The sequence below is a fragment of the Pholis gunnellus genome (assembly GCF_910591455.1).
Source record: "Pholis gunnellus genome assembly, chromosome: 4".
NCBI lineage: Eukaryota > Metazoa > Chordata > Actinopteri > Perciformes > Pholidae > Pholis > Pholis gunnellus.
The window spans coordinates 16,417,058-16,431,155 of record NC_136530.1 but is presented as its reverse complement, the minus strand read 5'-3'; the positions used below and the strand labels follow the sequence as shown (position 1 = coordinate 16,431,155).

The 14,098-nt window shown below is 42.0% G+C and overlaps 2 protein-coding genes across 4 annotated transcripts in view; one reads left to right on the top strand and one right to left on the bottom strand.

The window, feature by feature from the left end:
- Positions 1-14,098, bottom strand: part of dock7 (dedicator of cytokinesis 7) — a 44,706-nt gene that overhangs the window by 26,982 nt on the left and 3,626 nt on the right. For 2 of the 3 annotated variants that reach the window (XM_079157667.1, XM_079157668.1), the window contains exons 1-7: positions 10,170-10,235; positions 9,521-9,661; positions 8,772-8,852; positions 8,265-8,427; positions 7,618-7,760; positions 7,378-7,471; positions 7,023-7,185 (exon numbers count right to left, since the gene is read on the bottom strand). In XM_079157667.1, coding sequence (XP_079013793.1) covers positions 7,023-7,185; positions 7,378-7,471; positions 7,618-7,760; positions 8,265-8,427; positions 8,772-8,852; positions 9,521-9,622 — 746 coding nt within the window. In that variant the 5' untranslated portion in view covers positions 9,623-9,661; positions 10,170-10,235. Of the gene's footprint in view, positions 1-7,022; positions 7,186-7,377; positions 7,472-7,617; positions 7,761-8,264; positions 8,428-8,771; positions 8,853-9,520; positions 9,671-10,169; positions 10,244-10,349; positions 10,436-10,678; positions 10,892-11,014; positions 11,145-11,279; positions 11,349-13,021; positions 13,198-14,098 lie in introns of those variants that run through there. The other variant, XM_079157669.1, reaches the window with a different exon arrangement.
- Positions 1,224-4,758, top strand: angptl3 (angiopoietin-like 3; the record flags this gene model as incomplete). Its single annotated transcript, XM_079157688.1, has 7 exons — positions 1,224-1,751; positions 2,290-2,400; positions 2,552-2,663; positions 2,772-2,885; positions 3,373-3,468; positions 4,204-4,476; positions 4,574-4,758. 7 exons carry the CDS (start codon positions 1,224-1,226, stop codon positions 4,756-4,758), a joined length of 1,419 nt encoding a protein of 472 aa, XP_079013814.1.

The following is a 14,098-nucleotide window of genomic DNA, read 5'->3' as shown; positions in this document are numbered from 1 at the left end:
AGACTTTTTTTAAATCTATACATTCCTTTATGAGCACGAAACAAAATGCAATGACTGCATGACACGGCAATTATTGCTTTTTCATACCACATAACAGAACACGCTTATTTTAGAGGTTGGGAACCATGCAGGAATGAGTGCCAAAAGTATAAATATTTATTTTCTAAATAAATACTACACCAAGTCATTTCACTGATTACTTCCTCCTCCCTCTCTAGCTGAAGGTGGATATATTTCACCAACATGTCAGGTCTGCGTGAAACAACTAAAGAAGAATTTCCAGTAAAAACTGTTTTTAACGACAGAATGGAAAGAACCTTTCCAAGCTGCAAGCTAATCAGTAAACTATACAGTATATTCCACATCTCATGTCTGGTGGTATTAAAAAATATATCACATAAGACAGAGCAAACTTGAAAAAAAAATAAAAAATGACTAGGGTTGAGCAATAAAACCAAGATGATGAGTACACACTGTCCAAACTCTCCAACATAATTCATGCACAGTAGCTCAACCCTGGCAGAGATGACAGGCTCACTCCCCTCCTCACACAAAGAGAGAGGGAGGGGGGAGAGAGAGGGAGAGAGAGAGACAGAGCGAGAGACAGAGACAGAGAGAGACAGAGAGAAAGAGAGCGAGAGAGAGACAGAGAGAGAGAGAGAGAGAGAGAGACTGGTGCTGGGCTGATTCAGCACGATGCTAAATCAAAGCCAGAAGCATTAATTACACACAGCATTATCAATCAGAGCAAAGTGTGTGCAGGGTTATAAGGTTTGAGATTGATCGGTCTGACAATCCATCAAAAACATGTGGTGGCCATTGTTGGCTTTCTGCTGATCAGCTAAAGCTCTGCACCACAGTTGGAGAACAGGGTAGGGTGTGGTATAGAGAGGGGATTGGGGTTAAATGGGTAGTAGAGAAGGGGGGTGTATGTCTATTGCTCACTGCTGTGATTTGTTTGTTCAGGAGAGGGAGGGCTCGAGAGGGATTTGGGAGGAGGTGGGGGTACAGAGTTAAAACATAGTAGGGTTTAATGATCAGCTAATCCCCCCTCCTCTACCGAGAGGGCAGTATATAACACAGGGCAGCCTGCTGCTCTCCCTTCATTTTAACAGCAAAGAAGTCTGGGCTCCAGGCAGAGGTAGAGAGTGTAGTGAGCAGAGGAAAGCAGGAGCAGTGCTAGAAATTATTTCATAATCACAGGATTGGACAAGAAAGTCACGATGAAGCTGTTTTGCCTTTTGCTGCTGCTAGCTAGTCCAACTGCCGCCATCCCTGTAGAGTCCTCGGGTAGAGAGCGGTTCCCCACCCTGTCCTCCCAGGCCCTTACCACAGCACCAAGCCCAATCGAGGAAAAGTCTCGCTTCGCCATGCTGGATGACGTTCGTCTACTCGCAAACGGCCTACTTCAGCTCGGCCAGAGTCTACGAGAGTTCGTCCACAAGACCAAGGGCCAAATCAACGACATCTTCCAAAAGTTGAACATTTTCGACCGCTCTTTCTACCAGCTCTCGGTGGTCACGTCAGAGATCAAGGAGGAGGAGGAGGAGCTGAAGAAGACCACAAATTTCTTGAAGGCCAACAACGAGGAGATCAAGAACTTGTCGCTGGAAATCAACTCCAAGATCAACGGCATCCTTCAGGAGCGCACGCAGCTGCAGAGCCAGGTGGGGAACCTGGAGGAGCGGCTGACGGGACTGTCGCAGAGCATTTTCCCCATTGATCAGCTTAGTGAAATGACAACGCTCAAGGTAAGCAGCAAGTCTGCGCTGAGTTCCTTAATAAAGTTTGCATCGGTCAGTAGATGCTATGTACGCAGCAATGGGAGAAAAGTGAGCAAATAAAAAAGTGCACCAAAACTTTCTCTCGACTCCAGCAAAGAATAAAAATGCATTTCACGTACTCTATTAATGACTCAAAGCAATTTGCCCTATGTGTATTATTGTTTTAGACTTTGTCAAAATACGGCATGTGAGAAATATGGGCTATAGGATTGTGCAAATGATAACCGGCATAAGGAAAGCAACGTCACCTATTGCAAAGTGATTTGCGTGTTCTGTTGTTTTGCGTGGCCAATAGTCTCTTGGTTTTTTCATGTTACTACTGACAGAATTAACAGTTCCACTCATTTAACAAAGTACGTGCTGGAGAAAAAAACTGATATTTAAGTTAACCTGTAGTTGCCAATTTCTTTGATTCATGTAACTCAACAGGTGCAAACGTTTAAAACATTGTAAAATACAACACATGTTGTACGGATCGATAATGCTTTTATTATGGTATTTTCAGGAAGTGATCGACTCTCAAGACAAAACGATTACCAGTCTGCTGAAAGCTGTGAAGGAGCAGCACGATCAGCTTGACAACCAGAAAATCAAGATTCTAAACCTGGAGGAAAAGGTAGACGACTGAGTTCACGACATTCTGTCTTTAAAGGCCAAACATCTGCCATCAGTGAGAACTTGCTTCATGTGAGAATGAAAGGGAAACTGCTTTTTACAGAGCAGACAAGATAATTTAACGTCACAGATGTATTTGCATTCTCTTGCAGCTGAGCTATGACAGATTTCAAGAGACAGTCGATAAGCCAATGGATTTAGACCCTGAAGCGCTTGATATGTTTGAATATCTGACAGGAAACTCAACTGACCTGGACGTGAATGGTAACGTTTTATTGAAATGTATTCAAAATGTTGGCATAAATATTAAAACGCTCAAAAGGAGAAGGTTGGGGGAAAATTGAATGCATGATTTCGTCAATTGTGTTTCAGACCTCCCAGTGGACTGCAGTGAGTTGTTTCACAAAGGAGAGACAAAAAGTGGAATCTATGTTATCAAGCCAAACCAATCTGAGCCGTTCAATGTTTACTGCGAAATGGGTTCAGGTGAGTGAGACCACAGCAATCTCAGCTCTAAGTACGAGCAACAACATACCGTTTCTGTATGCACAAGCACTTACATTTACAAGATCAAGTATTGCCATTCATGCATGTTTCCAATCAACAAGCCATGAACAATAGCTTATCAAGCCAGATAGCCACAGCAGCAGGTTATCAAAAAGGGCAGACAATGGGCTGGATATCCCATTCACGGTATCTATAGCCATTTTAGATGACATGCCAGCATTCTGGTTGCAAAAAAATGCTTGACGTGTAACACAACACCGTTAGCTTCTAGAGTGTGTTTGGTGCCTGTAGTCCTACCATGCTGACCGTCCCTTATACACGGACGTGGATTCGAACTCTGTGCCGCCGCCTTAATTCGCGTAAAACAACTCTGTTTGTACCTTGTTTCTTGATCCTTGTGAAAACCGTTGTGTAGCTAGTACAACAGTAACTTGACTTGCAATGTATTGCTAATCAATTTCTATAGATGGGGGCTCAACTGTGATCCAAAGCAGGGCAGATGATTCAGTGGATTTTGACAAGACATGGGAAGAGTATGAGAAAGGCTTTGGAGATCTGGAAAGTGAGTACTTTTTTAACTTTGCATTGAATTCAGCTTATGTCATTTGCCAAAACTATACACATTTGGATTTAGATATTTTCCTTCGAAAGGTTACTTTTTGGTCAGGGGGGAGACGATTGCAAGTACTTCCTGTAAGCCTGGTCATAGGAAGTAGTAATTGTTACATATCAGTCCTGAACTGAAGACGTGACTTCCTGTATTGTCTGATTACACATCAAGTTTTGGCAGCTGTCCCTGCGGCACTTACTGGCTCAGACAGCCAGTCATATTGTAGGTGCAGTCATGTAACATTCCAAAGTAGAGGCCCCTACAGCCATGAATTTTAGTTCTGCTACCTACCTAATGATTATACCTCACAGTTTGGAGCAGCAATCCACCCAACGCCAAAGGAAACAAGTGAATAGACGTGCACGTCTGCACTGATTACAGATGGGTGCCTCTAAGTGTATTGGCGACAAGTAGAAACTGATAAATTACTGAATAAAAACAGCAGTGTGAGAAAAACTATCAATACTAAAAAAAAAAATCCTATTTCAGATGAATTGTAAATTTCTGTGGATGGTATACAAGAGACATAAGACACTAAAAGGTTATCAGTTATTTCTCATCCCATGAACAATCTTTCCACACAAATCACTCTAACCTCCGGAGACTCACTGCTAACAGACAAAAATGTTTTTTCTCATAAAATGACTACATCCTAACAAGTTCAAAACTGACTATTATGCTCTGCAGAGGACTTCTGGCTGGGCTTAAAGAAGATCCACAGCTTCACTCAGCAGGGAGTTTACATCCTGCGTATTGACTTGGACGACTGGAAGGATGGGAAGCACTGGGCTGAGTATCGCTTTTCATTGGGGGGTTCCTCCCAAGACTATACCCTTCACGTCAGCCACTTCTCTGGTGACTTGCCTGATGCCATGGCCAACAGAACCGGCATGAGATTCTCCACCAAAGACAGAAACAACGACAACCACCGGAACTCCAACTGCGCTCGCAGTTACACAGGTAAAGTGTTTTTACAGGCTGATTCAGAGATGGTACATTTTCTTAAGACCAAGTTGTGTTAATATAACTTACGTCTCTTGTCGTGGCTCTTTGGCAGGTGGTTGGTGGTTCAATGCTTGCAGAGAGAACAACCTTAATGGAAGGTATTTGTGGTTGAGGGCAAAGGGACGCTCTATGAGAAGGAAGGCCATTTACTGGAAGCCTGGCACAGGGTCCTCATATTCCCTCAAGATGACCAAAATCACCGTACGACCAGCCCCCGCAGCTGAAAGCTTCAATTGAACCCCACAAGGCTACCCTTTCTTACAACACCATAGCATTTTTCACAAACATCGATCAAATCTAACGCTCAGCCAAAAAGTTCTATTGAAGTGGAACATGATGTAACACTGACACATTCTCAGTTTATCTGCATCATTAAGTTGATTGCTTGCGTACAGCGTTTTTGTCGGAGGCGGGTGCTGACCAACCAATAAAAGGCCAAAACATTTCAGAAATTGCTGACCTGTCGAAATGATGCAAACATGCCATACAGGTCATTAACCTATTGGGTATAATCAAGCAAGGACAGTAGAATTGGCATGATGCAACATCTGCAATCATTTGCAAAATGGATTTACCCGTTTCAGTGCTGGCTGCGAAATGCAACAGTACTGCAGTAGGTAAGAAAACTATAAAGGAGAGATTACGAAGCAGTTCTAAAAACTGAGATTGCTTGGCTAGAACAGAGAGCTATTTGAAATGAATATTATCTTTGTGATGTGAAACTGTTTCATGTTTCCAGGGAGCACATGTACCAACAGGTTATTACATAAGGCATGCACATTATATAAGTCAATGTTCAAGAGAAACACTGCATCGCCAACATCTCAAAAAGGTGTCCATATGAGTGATTTTTTTTTTCCCCAATGAACGTCATTTTTGTGCAGATATCTTGCACTGATTCATCCCTAGTTTCATGGAACACAATCCACAGAGTGGGGACAATGTCAGCAGTCAAATACTGTACAAAATGAGAGAAAGAAAGCTTTGGCAGCACAATGATGAGGGTTTTTGCTTTGTTTGTTCTATTTTTTTACTCTGTAAAGTATTTAAACAATTTCATGCTATTATATCACTTCTGCTGGTATTGTTAGAAAAACATAATTTCTGTGTATTTCCAAATGTATTGAGTCATATTGACTCTTGTCCATTATTACAATATAGCTGTATTGTAAATGTGCCTCATACTAACACGCCATCCTAATAAGTAGCTATATGCTCTAACAAAACATATTTATGAAGTCAAAATAAAAATCTTGTCTAAATGACTAACATGGCCACGTTTTTTTAAAGTGTGTTGATGTATAACTTTGTATTGAACTCAATCAAATTTAATATAACTTTAGTATTATATGTACGATGAAAAACTGCCATCACAGTCAGTAAGACAGTATACTCGTTCAAAATTTAAAACAATCGCTAAAACAATATATTACTTCAAAATGTGGATGCCTCCATTTGCATGCTTCCACCCACATTGCTATAATCTCCATAAACGCTTTGTGTTTTCCAGCTCAGGACCTGTATCGTCCTGCTTACAGCTCATAATCTTGATCAAGTTTAGTAACTGTTCAGGTTCCCTATGACGTCAGAGAGTATAGTCGACATACATATATACTCAAAGGAAAAGTACATCAAAGAACTAGGTTTATGAAAGAAAAAAAACTGTGAACCCAGACAACTGCCTCGACATTTAAATAAGTAAAAGAACAATACAAATGCAATAATTAGGATTTATTTCACCTAGTTCTGCTGGCTCTCAACTAGGTCTGGCATTAGTTAATCTACGATGGGAAGGCACCTGTGTTTGCAGACAAACAAGGCCTGTGGTAGCACGGTCATGTCAGCAGCAACGTCTGGCAGTGACAAAATCTCTCAAAGTGACCTTTCCAGAAACAGCACTTGTCCACATGGAACATGGACGCAGTACACTGGCTTTTAACAAAGAGGTGAACATTAACAAGACACAGTGTCAGACATCACTGTGCAAAGCTAGATTTGATTGAACTGATTTCTGCAGCTTCAAGCTGGGTTCAGGCTTTGATTGAGGTTGTTCACCTCAATCAAAGTTGTTCAAACAATCGCTACAGGGAGTTTGCATCCGGCTCATGGAGCATGTGGCGTTTTGCCTATTTTCACCTGTATTCTCTAACAGGCAATCAATGTAACTCTCAATAGAACAACAGCTGCTAGTGGTTATATCCATCTATAGTCCTTGGATAAGAAAATCATTTCCAAAAAGGCAGTTAACTATGAAAATCACTATTGAAATTTAACATTTGTACAGCCAACTGAGCTATGCCTGAATGACAGGTATGAGAGTGCTATGTTTAAATACATTCCATATCAATTCATTCAAAAGTCGCTTTACAACGAAAACAGTTAAAAACAGCTTGTATTTTGTGCAACCTATTGACAAAAAAAAGCTTTATCTTGAAAATTGACCAAACTGAAGGATATACAAAAAGGCTCAGTTTCCCGTACTCAAAATGTTTTTTCTGTACCTGTATTTGGTGTTTGGCACATAGACGTCCCTGGCAGGGAACTCCAGGATTTCCCTGGTGGGGCGTACCCTGCTGTCTGGGTAAGGTTTGACCTGCAGAAGGTCGGGGGTCAAGCAATAGTGTGGGTTCTCCGGAGCAGGAGAAATGTCCAACTTCAACTGGGCTGTGGTGACAGAATGGAAAGGGTGTACGGGGAGGTAAAGAAAGACAAAAGGTGATTTATTTATTTAAAACACAAGTGGTTCACGTCTTCAAATTTCCAAGTAATTCAAGGGAATCGTGACAACAAATGGAGATGAGCATCAGGTTAACAACTACTGACGGGATAAAGAATGACCAATCAAAATGATTGTACCTGTGATGGGTCTGAGTCTCCTCAGCACCGAAGAAGGCCTTCTCATGTCAGCTAAGAACTTATACAAGTCCTCATCACTTAGTCTGTCCCCCTCCTAAAACTCACATGTGCAACGTATGAATATTTCATCCAAAATTACAAAGAGAAAGCTTAACAGTGTACGATAAGTAAGAGCACAAATTAGCCCAATCAGTGCTTAAAAAACATGTATCAGACTTGTATATATGTGGTTGTGGAGACCTGTTTGAAAAAGTTGGTGATGGTAAGTGTCGCAGGTCTAAATCCTGTCAGACTGCATGACTCGTCTCCACTGGTGGTCCTCTCCAGGGAACGCCTTCCCATGATGCTCGAGTTCCTCCGTTCTGACCATGAGCCTTTTCTCTCTGCACACAAGGGGAAAAAAACAACAACAGCATTTTAACAACCTAAATTCTGGATATTGGCAGAATATTCTTTTATGGGATGCTACAACAGGCTCAAGTTTAATCCCATATTTCTGACCCATGTGACAGAGAACATACATTTCTGTGATCTGCCTAGCAACAAAACGGCAGACACCACAATCAGCATCAAAGATACCCTGTGAGGTTAAAGGTTAGACAAACACCAAAGGTCACACTCAAAATAACACACCGAGGATCAATATAGTATGATGTTTTGCTCTCTGTTTGAATTTTTCTTGTACTATTTGTTGTTGGCCCATGAGCCTTAGGCGTGTATGCATTTGTTATATTTAGTTTTACAAAGTCAGGAAATGTATCTGGTATCAGCCGACACCCAAAGCCCAGGTATCGCTTTCTGTATCCGGACTGAAAATCCCTCAGTGAGATACCATATGTTTACAGTTACAATCCAAAGGGTTGTGTTAAAAAAAGGGAATGTCAGACCTGTGAGGCTCATCTCCAGCTCCGTATCTCTCTCAAGACTGCCGGCACTGTTCACGATGTTCATCAGGTGGATGGCGGTCCAGGCGAAGGGCATGCGGTAGCGGCCAAGACGTTGGCAGAACTGCTCTGACTGGCCACGAAGCTTCTCTAACTTCTCTTTATTCTACATAAAAATAAAAAGTTCACTTAAGTTTGTTAAATCTACTATTTAAACAAAACAAAACAAGAAACGTAGCTTGCATTACATACTCCTAATAATAAGCTTATTTTACGGTTTACGTATTCACTCATTCATTAAAACTTGATTATAAATTGTAGAACATTTAGGTGATAATATGGTTTGCATTGCCTGGAACAGTGATGTCATTTTAAAGCTGAACATTTGGCTAACATAATGGATAAAAAAAGAACATAGTTATTATCTGTAATAGTATCATTATAGTTCACTTGAGACATGCCTCAAAAGGTTTTATGTGGCATTTAACATCTCATTTACACGGATCATACCTTGGCAGCATCTGACTCTTTGAAGACCATGTAAGGCTCAGCACACTCTCCAATATCACCTTGCTGCAGTACCTTTTCGAGCTGCAGACAAAGCACATACATTTAGTTACCTCGCTCACACACAGCAGCGAAAGGATCAAAACGGGACAAAGACTGACCTTCAAATTACGGTATTGGCCTGACACAACACTTTCTTCTGGAAATTACGTTTAAAAAAAAAAGTGGATGTCATATTGTATTGAGGACCATTCAGGGGATCATATATTCTTTTCAAACAGAAACCAGTGGAACACTGGCTCCTACAGAGACTATTGCATTATGAGTCGTTTGCAGCCTTAATGTTATTAGGCTAACAAGCTCCTTTAAGTCCATTGACAACAGTATCAATTATTAATGGTGTCTTTCAGGGTGAAACCTACAGGGGTTTCTAATGGCTCGTCTAGCGCATTTTGCTGCCATAAACGAAATAATGTTGAGTGAAAACGTGTCGAAAGCAGCGACCAACGTCTTTACTGCTGAAACAGACCTTGGACTGAATCATCCGTTATGCCTAATTTCCACTATATAGTTTGGCTCGACTCGACACTTTTGATGCAAGGTCCGTTTCTACATTTTGTTTTCCAAAGTGGATAGTATCCCCCCCAATGTAGAGCCTGAAAGTGTTTTGTATCGTAACATTCTTACGTCTTACACACAAACATATCTATTTTTTTACTAAATCAAGACAAAATAAATCAGAACCGTGTGACCTTGATGACAAGGAAGACATCTTGGGAAGGGTAGGAGATGGAGAATATGGCAGAGCGTGCCAGCGTGGAGATGGCTGCTGTCTGAATGTGCGGACGAAGCATCCCCTTCGTCTGCTCAGAGTTTAAGTCGAAGAAAAAGGTCTCCGATATCTGAGGGACACATCCAAACAGACACACAGGTGATTAGAACACAATCATAACGTACATTTGAAATGTAATCCATTGTCCGTACCATAACCATATTCAATCATCATTTTTGAGTGAATGGCTGTGTTACAGCAACCGGATTTCTTCCTTGTGGTGGCCGACAATCAGGATAACATATCAGTAACAAATTACCCACTTGGTAAAGTAATGGAGCTCCAGTGCAGAGCAATATATATGAGAGATTTACTTGTCAAGGCAACTGCTACCCTCTAGTGTTTGTCAGCTAAAGGGAAGTGGAGAGAACCAGCAGTGGATGATCTTCTTCAGATAGATACATGGTTACAGTTTATGATTTAACTGCATTCCTACAAGCATAACAGGGCCACAACATAAAGTTTTATAGTCAACTCATCAAATTCGTTTTGGCCTCCCAACAATTTTAATGGTTTGCAGAAGTGACAACAACAACTCAGGGCTGAGGAGGCACTGAGGAAAGCATAACAGCTTACCTTTTTCTTTTCCTTGACATCGTATAAGGCCAAACTAGCAAATATCGGTTCAATTTCGATCTCAAACCTTCAAGGGGAGAGGAAAAAGGAGTGGGGTCAGCAGAAAGCAGCAGTTAAATAAAAGAGTTGAAGGCTTTTTTTTTTTTTCTGAAAAAAGGCTGTCCACCACTTACTTCAAGGACAAGCACTTGACGAGTAGCCTCTGGCCAAAGTGTTCTTTGGGTACTTCGGGCACACAGTGGCGCTCAATGGGCTCCTCCTACACATTCAGAGACGATCACAAACAAACAAAAATCAGTAACTCTTTTTCAACTCGACTGTGAACGTCCACGCTGTGATGAAAAACAGATTCGTGACATCCTGGGACTGGTTTAAAACACAGAAGATTGAACTCATTGCCTTACCTGGACTGAGCAGCCTTCAAAACGTCTACAGAAAAGTACAAAACGTACATACAGATGTAAAAAGGGGTTCCAGCGAAAGTAAACGGGTAAATGTCTACCTCATCGAGGGCCGGGTGCAGAGCGAAGACTTCGCGGTGGCGGTTGGCCTTGCGATGCTCTTCGTTGTGCCTGTCGATCTCCTCGTTGGGGGCCCGGTCGAGGAGGTGAGGGAGGAGGGCATCGGGTAGGGAGTTCTTCAAGTCAAAGATGCTGCAGGCCCAGCTGCCACGCGGGGTGTCGTCTATAGACATCGACCGCCGCTTCAGGTCATCCTACAGGACAAACACAAAAACAAATCTAACTATTTATGTGGTCATCCAAATATCTTTCTATCATCAATCTGAAATAGAGATCACAAATTATTTATTGTTTTTAACCGCTGAATGATTAAGTACCTGGTCATCCTGGTAGCTGCTGCTGTCTGGCATCTCATCCGCCTCAAACACTTGCTTGGGCAGGCCTTTCTGACGCTCCTTCTGCTTGTCCAGAGTGTTGGGGTTAAAGCCGGTACCAAGCTTGTGGTATCTAACGGAGAAAAACAGTCCTGTGCTTAACAGTAATGCTCAAGGTAGTCATTACTTTTTACAGCTATAATGTCAATATTAAAGAGTTAACGAGTGAGATCGGGTGATAAAATAATTCCACACAGTGAAGCCTTACCTTCTGTTGACGACGGTCCAATCTTCAGTGTAGGATCTGACACAGTCTCTGACATGAGTATCAGTGTCCCTGAAGCCAGACACACTCAATCAATCAAACACGTTTGATTATAACAGCACGAGTCAGACTTTAAACGCATTAGTCTCAGTGCACAGAGATGACAGGCTATCGGGCTGATGTATTTAATCTTCCTGGTACATCACACAGTGACGTGCACTTGCAATGTTTGTGTCAGACCAAGAGCCAAAGCTGCAGTAAGTAATGACATTAAGCCTGCGAGCATTTCATCTTTAAACATGTGGTGCAGTGTAGTGACCGAATACTTTGCAAACTTTTGAAAAAAAATGTCCGCCTTTTGCTGAAGTCACTATAACCTCCAAAGGTCCGAAAGGAATAACGGTAAACTAAGAAAAAGAAAATGATAACAGACATACAAAAACCCCATTCTTTTACTTCTTTAGAAGGAGGTGATTGGTCTGATTAGGTTACTTTACTAATGAAACTCCTTGTGTGCAGCAAAGAAACACAAAGCAGGAAAATGGAAAGATAGAGTTAGCAAAGCCTCATGGCCATGTGGCAGACAATTTGAAGAGGGCAGCGTGGCAAGTGATAACGTTAACCATTTAATAAATGATTATAGAGATGGAAACTGGAAATCAAATGTGGAACCACATGGTAAATGTCTAAAGACAGTGCTCATAATACAATTTTACATTTTCAATACTCCGGTTCAAATTCAGACTCAGGTATATATATTATCTATAATCCATTTGCTTAATGTTTATTTATTTTTATGAATTCAAGTAACTAAATGTATTTAATTTAAAAAGTATATGCATTTAGTGATTTAAAGCTCTGACAAGGAACTTTCATTTGGCCCGTGCAGTCCTGGTTCTGGACGTCCCGTGCACGCATTCATGAAAAACATTTCCAGTGTTTCCTGTAGGATTTGTTGTCACAGCGGGCTGGTGGTCATCACACCGGGTTTAACTGTGTAACAGCAGCAACAGATTGTTTGCTGATGCAGTCCGTTACTCAGGTTTAGCACCTTGTACTTAGGGCACAGTTTGGGCTCGACGAGCGACGCGCTGTTCCTTGCTCAACGCAGCAAAAAGCCGTCGTCGCGCCTCACATGCCGTAGGAAATAATGGCTTCTGTGTAAAAGACCTTTAAGACCCAGGCGCTGGCTGAATTTGAGGTGCTACTGCCACGAATTGAAGATATGTCTCTGGAGCTGCCATCCTCTCTCTTTTTGGCAAAGTAGTCTCCTGGTGGCGGTAAGTGAGGGACTGCTCGGGCGTTGGCTAGTTAATTCTTTCCTCATTTGTGGTGTGATGAACATTAAATTCAAGCTACTGTAGCTGTCATATTTCGTGGGCCGCTGCTGCAAAATGTATAACAGAAACACTTATTGTGAGATGCGGTTTTACAGCGACATGAGAATTCACGTTGGTGGCTAAAACAAAGCTAACGTTAGCTGCATTTGTCCCTGCAAAGCTTTCTGTGATTAAGAGCATGATGGCCAACTTGCACCAGGCAATTGACAGTAGTATGTATTAAGTTGAGACTAATGAAGCTATTCGTGACCAAGTTTCTTCCTTTCTTTCACGATTCGTGGCGCTCATGGAAAACACTACCGGCCTTGTCCACAGGGGCCGGCAAAGTCAACACAAAATGATAGTTCCCTGTAGTTGCTTTAACTCCACAACTACTTCAGTATTTCAACCGCACAGCACCCTTACCCTTCCTCCGGGACGGCTTGCGCAACCGTGCGACACTCCCTGGGTGTGTGGATGACCTCGATGTCATCTGGGGGGAACTCAATCAGATCTCTCAGGGGACCCGACTCAACGATGGGAGGGTGAGTGATGAGGTACTCCTCAAAATCCACCGGCTCCACCGCCTCTGTGAGGGGAACCTGGTGAGCAGTGAGAGAGGGGAGGGGGGGTCAGAGGGATGGGAAGAGTTCATTAGCTGAGAAGACTTTGTCAGCTATTCAGTTCTCCTGTCGGCACCTCTTCTTATTTTTAATGTACATAAATGTCTTGGCAAAGTCATAAAAGTCTCGCGTTTAAGGCTTTAGGGAATTGAGGTTCAGTTTAAGTGTGAAAAGTGTGCTATGTTTGTCTCTCTCTCTCTGTCTCTCTCTCTCTGAACATAAATACCTTTCACAGTTTAATTAAAAGCCAACTGTAGCCCTAACTAAGGAGGAGAGGGGGAGCATTTGCTGGTGTTGTGGCTTCGGGCTGCTCAGGGGGAATTTGGCACTTACCCTTTAACAAACATAATGTTTGGCCTCAATCATTTGTAACCCTACAAACACTGCAGCAGAAAGTGGATGTGGGGAACAGGCCAATCAATGGTTAACCCTCATGGTATTTACAGCTGTGCGGCCATTCTAATAAACAGAAAATTACATCCTTGTCTTAGGTTGTAATACTGTGGTGGGACCAATGTCGGCAGGCATCGCTACTGTTAAAACACTACACTTGTAAAGGCTGTGTATGACCAAAGGACCAAGTAGCTGAACTGAGTAATCAATAATTGATGATGCATGTCTAACATGTAACCTACATTTCATCCCTTGCAAATCTGCAAAATGTTACAGTTGAAATAGAATCTACACTCCATAGCTACACATAAAAACATCTTAATAATGGTAACAAGCACATTGTTTTCCAACCGGCCCAGAGTGTGATTTCTTTATACCAAAACAAATACAGGAATGTGAGCAGACAGTTCATCAGTGTGTGTGTGTGTGTGTGTTTGTGTTTGTTTTCCCAACATAGCAGACACTAGAATTGTATTTGGGCTAATGT